Raw genomic sequence first — 10434 nt, 5'->3', positions numbered from 1 at the left:
TTTCTTTTTTTTTTTTTTGTTTTACCCATTTTTCTTTTTTCCCATTTTATTTTTTCTTTATCCTTTTTTTTTCATTTTTCTTTTTCTCTCCTCTCCTTTTTCCAATTTTCTTTTTTTTTTTCATTCCCTTTTCCCTTTCTTTTTCCTTTCTTTTCTTTTTCCTTTCTTTTCCTTCTTTCTTCTCGCATTCTGCCCGGCCCTGCCCGTTGAAGGCCGCTCAGCCCAGCCCAGGCCCGGGAGGTCGCGTTAAGCCGGCCCCAGCGGCTGCTGCTGCACCACCCGGTGCTCTATGGAGCCCGTCCCCACCGGCCTGGGCCGCTCGCCTCCGGCAGGGGGCAGGCTCGGACGCTTCGGCGCTGTCACGTGCCCGGAAGGCGCGCGTTGCCATGGCGATGTCGGGATGGCGCCGCAGTACTGGGCGCTGCGGTGCTGCAGCTGCCGCCTGTTCCAGGTGCAGCAGGTGAGTGCGGGCCGGGCCGCGGGCAGCCGGGAGCGGGCCGGGACTGACCCCTCTGCCCCTTCCTAGGCCAAGCGGAGCGGGAAGTGGAGCTGCAGCGTGTGCGGCCAGCGGCAGGCGGTGCAGAAGGTGAGGGGCCGGGGGAGGCCTGTGCGGGAGGAGCATCCAGCGAGGCGGAGACGACCCCTGCGGGATGTTCTGGCTTTAATTAACACCTCAGCTGATTAAATTACCTGGGGTGGAGCCGCACGTCGTGTGTTTTCCTAAGCTTTGTTCTCCTTGTTTACAGCTTTACGGCCAAGGATCTGCCCTGGACTGTAGGCGCCATGTCCAGAAGCTAAACCTGCTGCAGGGTGAGGCAGAGGAAGCAATTGGGTGGACATCTCGGTACAGTGTTTAATCTTTACCTGCTCGTCTCTACGTGTGCTACAGTTGAGGAGTACCTCTTAACACCCGGGGTGCCTGTTACCTAATTTGGGCTCATGAGGGGTTTTACCTGTTGTAAAGTTATGGCACGTGCCAGTTCTGTCGTCACCTCATAGGAATAAGCGATTTGTTTGGTTTAGTGCCCTGCCACATTTCTTGTGACAAGGATTTTTTTTCCAGGTACGTTTATTTGATCAATAGTGTGCCTTGCTCACACCTTTACCCATGAAAATACATGCAGTCAAGTTCGGTTTTGGAAGGGTTTTGCTACTTGCCTTGTTTACTGTTTGATGAGCTGACTGTGGAAATGCCCATCTCACAGACTGGCATCAGTGCTGAGGCGCATCCTCAGACGAAAACATCCACTCTGGGTGCTGCTGCTGGCACGCAGGGGTTTCCACACTCTGAATCTGTTGTGTAATTGCTGCTGCTATTGATAAAAAAAGACTTGTTTAGTGCAGACATTTGGGTGTTAATTCCTGCTGGGCTGGAAAATCTGGGTAGCACTTTCCTGTTTATTTCATTCCCAAATCTGCTTACAAATCGCCTGATCTTGAACTGGTCTTGACCTGCTCCAGCTTCCTTTTCCCTCAAGGTTATTTCCAGAAATCAGTCAAAGCTTGTTAGATAACTGAGTTGCGTAAATGCACTGCTCCAGGGTTGAGCTTTGGGAAGAAAACTCCTTGTTTGTTCACTTTATCAAAAAGGGTTATTTCTAGTCTCAAAACATTGTGAAATAACTTCCTTCTTTTCCATGGTAGCTTGGGATATCATTAGTGGGGTTTAAGCTGTTGTCCCAAAGACACACTGAGACATCATGTCATAATATCCCTAGTTACAGTCAATTAGAGTTTATCATTTCATGATTAGTGGCTTTAGAGCAAACTTGTTTGTATAGAAACTACAAAGTTTCTATAGAAAGCTTTTCTCTAACTAGTATTTTCACATATTTGGGCAATATATTTTGCAAATCCTTAATTTGACGTTGCTTTTCTGTAGATCATTTCTTTTTCTGACATGCTTCCTATCTGGAGTACCTATCCACGCTTCCTATCCAATCCCCTGTGCTATGAGTAGGTGATTTGAAAATTATAAACCATCAGAGAGAACTGTGTTCTAGAAACTCTAAACCTCTGTTTTAGGTGCATAGAAGACTCTGTAAATGACAGCAAAAATACAGCAGCCCAACATGAAGACAGTTCAGTCCATCAGGTAAGATACCTTCAAAGCTGAAGTAAATACCAACCCATACTGACCCAGGTGAATCACAGTGAAATCAGTGATCCCTTTATAAGGTTCAGACAGCTAGGATAGTATATGTAATCAGAGAGAGAACAAGATGTATACCGAAACTCTCTGTTCCACTGGGGTACTGAACGTGGGAACATGACACAGGAACATGTCCTAAACTGACTTACGATTTGAGGCATTCAGCACATACATAACAATGCTAAAAATGAGAACTCTGTGTTTTGCTGTTTTCAGTCATTTTCCAATCTTATAGGAGGGAAGGGCGGAAGTCAGTCGCTGGAGTAAATATTTGGACAAGGACAGTGAAGATCAGGAAGATGGGGAGGAGGAGGCAGGTACAGAAAGGCAACAGTTCTTTTCCCCAAGGAAGAACGCTGTGGAAGAACAAAGGTGCGGAAAGACCTTTAAATTTTGGTAATTCCTACCCCTGAGCAGTGACATTTGGTTTGGAGGTGTGGGAAGTAGCTCAGCTCTGATAGCTCAATAAAGTACAGGTTGCAGTGTACATCCTGAGCTGAGCAGGGATTTGGTATTTGGAGATAAAACTTCCTTCTCTTACTGCTAGAGCCATGCATTTTGTGAACATTTCTGGTGACTTGTGAAATAAAATCACAGTGGAGCTTATCTCTTTGTGAATGGTTTTCTTGGCCAGGAAACACCAGAAGAGCTTCCTCTCCAGTGATGCTCAGGAGTACGCTGAAGAAAATGAAGTTTCCCAGCTTGCCTACCAAGCCAAAAAGGTTAAAACTGGTTATTTTAGTTGTAGAAGATGCTTCCTACCCGTAAAACAAAACTTTCTCCTGACCTCTTTTATGTCATCATCATTTTGAATTTTTATGAGTCTTTCTCTGCTCTTCTATTTGAATGATTGAGGAGGAGAAAAAAAATTGTCAGGAGTTTCTCTCTGAGAGTTTTTAGTCAGGTAAAAACAATACTACCTTGTGTAGGCTGAGTGGTTGAGCCAGATTCCTCCCTCAGCACAGCTGCAATCTGTGGTGCTTTGCCTTACTGAGCAGTGGCACCTATGTAATAATGCAGTGATTAAGGTTCCTGTGATAACCTGCAGCACCAGTGAAGTTGACCTGGGTCTCCAAAGCCCAGAGCTCATAGGCCCACCCAGTGCACCTGCACGAGTCTCAGCTCTGCCTCAGAGGGCTGGTGAGGATTCTTGTGCATTTGAAGGACCTGAGTGCTCTTTCTTTGCCTGCTTCTGTGCAGCTTGGCTGTGCATTCTGGATTTATAACCCAGCTCTCTTTCTTCTTACAGCGCAAGAAATGTTCAGTAGCAGTGCCTGATCAAGATGATGGAGATGCCATTTGTGGACACAGCATGGCTCCTGCTGTTTGTGAGCCCCTAGTGCCTGAGAAGAATACACCAACCCCAAGTGCTTGTACCAAACCCTCCAAGTGGGAAAAATTTCTCTCACGTTCTAATAACTACAGTGGAAATGCTGCCAGGATCACCTTATCACCACAGGAGGGCAGTGGAAGGTTGGGGCTACACAGCACGACTGCTGCAGATGCTGATGCGGTCAGTAGATGCTCAGAACAGGCCCAAAGAACTCTATCTCAAGGTACAGGTTTTGAATTTAAAAAGTATGTTGCTAGCACTCAGCAGATTGGCTCGAAACTGCCTGGTACCATGGTGCCCAGCAGCAGTTGCTCAGCTGGGGAGGATGTGTTATTCAATGAACATCAAAGCCAACTGATAAGGGCAGAATCTGCTGTCACAGACACCGCTGCAGGAAGATGCTGTTCAGACAGCACAAGGAGGGCAAACACCTTTGTTAACTGTAGCAATGGGCCAAAGCCTAGCATAATTTCTTGTGAACGCCTCTTCTGCACAGGTGATGAGTTTGATGATGATCTCTGATAAGTTCAGGCATGTTTGGCACTGCTTGTTTATCTCCATAATGTAGTTGGTATGCCAAGTACTGAGGCAAGATTTACTGTAAGCCTTGAAGGACTGCATTATTAAAGCTGTTTACTTGCTGCACAGCCGTGTCTGAGGGAAAGGCATGAGGGTGGAAGCACTGTTGCAGGGGACAAGGACTAAGGTTATGGAGTGTTGTCCATCAACCTCATCAGTTAGAAATTAGAAGGGAAGTAGGTCAGCTTGGAAGGAGAAAGTGCCCAGGCTCTAAGGATTCCAGGCCAGATCTCCCTTAGCAACCCTTTCTTCCAGAGCAGGCTTCAGAACCAGCAAAACATTTGATTTCAGCAGTGCAGCCCTAATGGCACCCAGAGACACCAGAGCCCTAGGCTGCTTCCCTTGCATAGGGAGCTCCTGCTGAAAGCAACATGCTCTTAGCCTGGTCACTTTTAACTTGGGTAGTTAAACACTCACAGAGACTGATCACAGGAAGTAGTATTTATTTTTCCTCCATTCTACAAGCACTTAGAAACATGAGACAAACTCTTAGCAGGAAGAAGAATGAATCACTGAGTGAGTTGTACTGTATTGTCTGCTTTCAGTTAGAAGTGCTTTGTGTTACACATATTACTACAAGTGAGGTGGCTGCTTGGAATACTGGATAGCATCTAGTGCTGCCCCAATGTCGCAGTTCTTTGTCTGCAGGAGTCGAGTGAGCCATCCACCCTCATCAGAGAAGCCCATGGAGAGCATCTGGGACAGAGACTCAATAAGGCGAGGGTCTGCTTCTGTTAAGAGAAGAGAAACTTAGAAGTTGAAACATTTCATGTAACTGACAAAGTAGCCAAGGCAATAACACACATTAGGTAGGTTAGCTCTAATCCTGGTAAACCTAGCATAGCTGATTAAAAGCTAGGAGGCATGCTCCCCTTTGTCTGCTAGGAGGGAGATATTTGAGATAAGAGATATATCACCATACCCCCCCATCACATATATCACACTCAGCTGTAAGAAAACAGCTGAGTCAGACTCAGCTGGCCTTGCTGCAGGGCTGTGCACTGTTGATCTAGTTTAAGTGGCCTTGTATACTGTTACTGGCTCCAACCAAAATAATGCTGTCTTAAAGCCACATGATGTACTAGTTCTCATTCTGCATCAAAAGGCTCTCTTGAAGAGTACAGAGCAAAGACATGATTTAGGGTAACACCTTCTTTCATTTTGTTCAAATGGCATATTACTCTAAGGTCAGAAGTCTTAGTAAGACTCAGCTGCCCACATTTCAAGAGGAGAACCAGCTGACTGTCTCTAACAGGATATAAGAGCTGCCATGCCTGATAACAAAGTTACAGACAAGTTTAGCTGTACTATATGTGACCTTAGTTTCTAGCATCTCTAAGAGCAGGTCTGCTTACATCAGCGAAGTTGGCAGTTCCTCAGTGAAAATTAATTTCTCCATGAAAGGTGTACACATTCTCATACCTGGTGGGAGATGTGGGTAGAGTGCTGCTTCTCGCAGTCCTGTAGGTCCTGGCTGGGGTGGATCCCGAGATACATCCAGGGAGCTGGGACCATCAGTCTCTGGCATTTGCAGGGACTGAAGTTCACCTGTGGAAGGATCCACTTCTTTGGAAGATAAATGAGTCCAGTCCTCATCACCCCCTGATGAACTGCTGGACTCACTCTGTTCCTGAAATGGAAAGAAAAAGAGTCCAGGTAGGTTGCATGCTCCTGCTATCTGCCTTTACACAAGAAGTCCCACCACCTCTGCTGTAAACCTGTAAAGCAAAGGTGCTGTGTATCACTTAATCTGCCAGTACCTTAATATTCAATCCCACAATGCACACTAAATAATGATCTTCCTTTTTAGTAAAGCCTCAGCAAGTAACCTACTAAATTAGTGTCACAGTTCTTGTACCTGGGACTGGAAGCTGCCATCTTCCGTTTGTGTGGGCACGGGATCTATCACCATGTCTTGTATTTGCTCTGCAACAGTATTTACTTCTGCAGCAGGCTCTGTGTTATTCCAGTCTGGTTTGGTCTGAACATTCTGGTTAGAAGTACCACTGCTTGACTCAGCATTGCTCTTCTCTTGATTGGGAGCAGCAGGAGTCACTTTGCTTCTTTGTCCTCCATGTTCCACATCAATATCAACTTCAATACCTAGAAGTGCATTTGAGATGGAGAAAGTCTTGGAGAGATTTTTCCAAAGCACAGTCTTAAATGAGCATGGATCAGTCCTCTTCTAAACACTGTAAGGTTTCTGTAATCATAGAGTTTGCCATGTTACATGTAGCTAAGCAACAAACAGTCATCCTTTATCCTTTAGATAAGCCATATATTTACAGGGTCAGGGCAGAAGTCATCCATGTCTACTTGAGGCAGGCAAACTCCTGAGCCACCACTGACTTAACACTAGTGTTACAGTGGTGACATGTTCATGAAATCTTTCATATATTCCCAAAGTGGGGCTCTGAAAAGGTACTGAGTGGCTGTTCTAAGCCTAGGCATTATTAGTACCAGGAGTAAATTAAGCCTCTGAGGCTTAGTAGATGAGGGAGTTCTGGTATCAGTCCCAACAGCTGCCTGCTGCTGTTAAAAGGACCTTTAAGCCAGTCTCAGGGATTGGGATAACAAACTGTAAGCCACTTACCCAGGGGGCTCAGAAAAGCTGCCACACTCTCCCCAACATTCTTTAAGAAGGTGACATTGGGGTCCTGAGGCTGGCTGTTAGTAGAAGCTTCTAGAAAAACAATTTCTGTTAGCACACACAGATGCTCAGAGGGAAACAGCACCTACAGTTATCCCCATGAGATCTTGGTGCTCGCTTCCTGTCACTCACATACACTGACAACAGCAGCATAGAGACAAAAATCCAACTCTGAGCTACCTCTGGGACAGAAAGCCAGTGGTATTAGCATTGTTAAGGCTCATTAGCCATGCTGAAAGGCAGATCTGGAGTAGTGACATGCTTGACCTAACAGTTTGGCTTGGTTTGGTTCCAGATACTCTCCTCTATCAGCATCCTCATTGACTGCATGGATCCAAGCATGCCTTAAAATAATCCCATTCTGAAAGGTGCCAATTATTTCAAGCAAATTAGGTTAGCTCTTATGTCTATTTTTCCACCCGGATTCTACCCTGTACTGCAGAACCTCAGCTAGTCTGGCTCCACCACCACCTTGCTTACCAGAGCATCTCCTCTTACCTTCCGCAGTGGGTGGACTGGAGGCTGCAGCGCTGGCTTGGGCTTGTTCAGAGTTCTGGCATGGAGCAGCAGGGCCAGGATATCCCCAGCAGTGCATCCATGGGAAGGGGGGAACACCATGCCGCATTTTACGGAGCCAGCGTCCTCGGGGAAGCCACTGTAAGGAGTAGAGTTCATGTGACTCTGTTCACACAGCCCCATTCTGAGTAAACGAAACTCAGGACTTAAATTTGAGGTAGTTCAGTAGTTCCCCTCCACAGATTTTACTCACCTCAAATGGATTCAGCAGTGGACTTTGGAACATCACCATGTTGTGCTCCTTGTGGATGCCTTTACCCTCGCAGGTGCTACACAGGTCATAGTCCGGGCAGACAGTGCACTTGAACCTGGCACCCACCACTGGCCCCTCACAGCCATCGCAGATCACGTTGGGGTGCACCATGTCACGGGGGGGCTCCTGGCTGCACTGCGAGCGATGCTCCCGCCTGCACTCCTTTTTCTCTATTAAGGGAAAGGAAACTTTGCATCAAGAACAGGTTGCTATTTAAAGGTTGGAAATCAGGCATAGGAGAAGGAAGCATAAGCAGCTCTCTTTGGTGCAGTATTGACTTACTAGGTCAGTTTATTTTTACACTGGCTGCCAAACACAAGCCTGGGGGGGCGTGTAAGAGAACTTCAACCAAGTGCAAAGGGGATCCACAAAGATACCTGCTCCTCTAACTCAGCATGCCTTATCTAAAATAAACATGCCAAGCGACGTGTTCTGGATTAATGCTGCACTACCGAGTTTGGCTTCTCATCCTACCTTCCTAAGCACTATAAGAACAAAATGTTTTCAAGAGAGGGACCCAGGAAGAGATGCCAGGAGGCAGAACAGGGACAACAGCCACTGGCTTGTGTGACTCATTAAAGGGACTGCAGATAAAGCTTTGCAGGTATCAACAATAACAGAAGGGAGTGTCTAAGCACTCAATACACTAGAATTAAGGCTTCCTTATGCACTGTCATGAATATTAAAGATAGCAGGGCCAGGCTGGTGTTTCTCAGGGAGCCAGCATGGCAACAGTGGCTCACACTGGGCCAGCCAAGATGACAGGGCTAGGAGGAAACCTGTGATCCACTTGCCACACCTCAGCAGGGAGAATTCATATTCTGGTGTATTACCCTGCCCTTTTTTTAACCTCCCCTCACAAACACCACCGGTTACACCAGGCCCTTGAGGACAACGGGAAGGGTTGGTGCTTGTCTCTCCCGTTTTCGGCACCCTGCCAGGAAGTGCACAGCACATCGAGTCCTACCACCGCCCTTCGGGGCTGAGCGACACTACCTTTGATGTAAACACGGAAGACGCCATCCTGCATGTAAGGCATCGCCATCTCCAGCTCCTCGTCGGTGGAAAACGCGATCAGGTCCCCGTCTTCATCTAAAAGGGCAAAGCGCAGCATTAGGTGCCCGGTCAAGCGTCACGGCGGCAGCCCGTGCCGGGTACCCCGCGGGTGACAACGGGGAGCCCTGTGCCCTGAGGCTTTCCCACTCCCCGGGACACCTCTCTCTCGGGGCCTGACCCACCGCCGTTCCCGCAGAGAAGCCACCCCCGGTCCCCGCTCACCCTTATAATGCATGCGGAAGGCGGGCGGCGGCCCGGCCCGCAGCAGCCCCTGGAAGAGCTCGGCGATGCGGTCATGGATGGCCTGGTAGCGGACGGGCAGCGGCAGTGCGAAGCGGCGGATCTCGCGGGCAGCCTCCTCCTTGCCCAGCAGGTAGGCTTTCACCGTCAGCGCCGCCATGGCTGTGGCGCAGCAGGAATTGCCGTCGGAGGGCCGGGAAATGGTGAGCGGCGGGGCGGTAGCGGGAGGCGGATCGGGAGCAGCGGTCTTATAGTGCCGCTGGGGAGGGGCCGCTCGCCCCGCCCACCGGTGGTAGGCTCCGCCCCCCTGCGAACCAGGCTCCGCCCCTCGGCCCGGTTCTCACCCCGGAGCTGCGGCCGGGGTGGTCCATGGGGGTCTAGGGGAGCGGGGCTGTGCTGATCACTGGAGCATCACCGGTGACTGGGCACTGGGGACCGAGTGCGGCGATGGTGGTACCTTCTGGGTGATCACAGTGGCCTCCAAAATCCACTGGTGGGCAAACATGACTGCAGACGTGCAGCGCACTTAGAGGTCCGCTGGTCCCCATCTCTTGCATTAGCCGGGGCATGTGCTAATACAGCGCTTGGCCGCCCTGGTCCTGTTTATCACCTTCATAACGTCAACCCGGCCAGATGATGGAGGTGAAGTCCCTGTGCCTGCCCCACTCTTGCCAGGTGCCGGCACCCATTGGAGGGCTTCACATGCTCAGCATGGCAGGAATAAATAACTCTTAGGCTAATGCTCTTCCCTGAACTTGGTGTTTCAGAAGGGGGGGGCTAAAAATAAAGATACTGATATAAACACAAGTGACATTAAGGAGGATGTTCTGGGGGCTTTCCAAGCTGGTTGGCAGCAGTGTTCTCGTGCAGATCAGATACAGTTGACAGGCCTCTTAATCTGGCCATGGGAGTCCAGCTGGCAGAACACACCATCTGTGCCATCCAAGGGTAATTAAATAAAGATGGATCGATGATTATTAGGTGCCTCGTTGGTATTAATTCCCTCTCACCCAAGGGCCTGACCACTCTGACTATTAGTGACATATTTCTTAGTTTAAGATAATAAAAGCTTAGGAGAAACTGTAATGATTTACCATCTTCTGCAATCAAGAGAAGGATAAGTTTTAATTGCCACAATGGGAAGGTAGTTTATTTCTTGACCTAAAGTATATATGTTGAAACACTTGGCTTTCCATATAGGTACATTTTTGGCATGTGTGTGGCAATTTTGACATTGTATCACTTCTCTGGAAAACACTATTTACAATAAAAAGGTTACCCTTTTAAACTTAAAACCTTTACTAGTATTTTCTAGGAATTTCCATTTCCAGGTATGGCATGGCAATATTCCACTGTGAAGCCATGAGTTTAGGTTTAAACATGAACAGATTCAGATTTGAGCATGATGATGCAGCACAGGGAATGATTCACCAGCTTTTACAGCAGGAGATATTGAAAGGTTTGGCCACGTGTATCACATTCACCTTCCCTTCTGCCTGTTTGCTGTGTGTATTCTTATTTCTGAAAGCGTTGGTGAAAGCTACTGACTTGACATCCTTGGATTATTGCTTTTCTCTATAACATGGAAAGGGTTA

The 10434-nt window shown here is 47.9% G+C and overlaps 2 protein-coding genes across 4 annotated transcripts; one reads left to right on the top strand and one right to left on the bottom strand.

Moving 5' to 3' along the window:
• Positions 1-27: 27 nt before the first annotated feature.
• Positions 28-4391, top strand: MRNIP (MRN complex interacting protein). Its single transcript, XM_080626965.1, has 7 exons — positions 28-460; positions 527-586; positions 747-844; positions 2026-2095; positions 2388-2524; positions 2787-2874; positions 3402-4391. The coding sequence occupies exons 1-7, from the start codon at positions 290-292 to the stop codon at positions 4005-4007; spliced, it is 1230 nt and encodes a 409-aa protein (XP_080483091.1). The 5' UTR covers positions 28-289; the 3' UTR covers positions 4008-4391.
• A 99-nt stretch (positions 4392-4490) lies between these two features.
• SQSTM1 (sequestosome 1) lies at positions 4491-9075 on the bottom strand. 3 transcript variants are annotated; one of them, XM_080626962.1, is made up of 8 exons: positions 8822-9075; positions 8540-8635; positions 7484-7713; positions 7213-7369; positions 6658-6747; positions 5923-6167; positions 5487-5694; positions 4491-4795 (listed from the first exon to the last, which is right to left on the bottom strand). In XM_080626962.1, exons 1-8 carry the CDS (start codon positions 8997-8999, stop codon positions 4638-4640), a joined length of 1362 nt encoding a protein of 453 aa, XP_080483088.1. In that variant the 5' UTR covers positions 9000-9075; the 3' UTR covers positions 4491-4637. The 3 variants fall into 3 exon arrangements, with proteins under 3 accessions (XP_080483088.1, XP_080483089.1, XP_080483090.1); XM_080626963.1 differs by having other exon boundaries at positions 6658-6744; XM_080626964.1 differs by lacking the exon at positions 6658-6747.
• Positions 9076-10434: the final 1359 nt, after the last annotated feature.

The sequence above is a fragment of the Psittacula echo genome (assembly GCF_963264785.1).
Source record: "Psittacula echo genome assembly, chromosome: 11".
In the NCBI taxonomy this organism is placed as follows: Eukaryota; Metazoa; Chordata; class Aves; order Psittaciformes; family Psittacidae; genus Psittacula; species Psittacula echo.
Note: the sequence above shows the minus strand (reverse complement) of the source record. Positions and strands in the feature narration are given on the sequence as shown.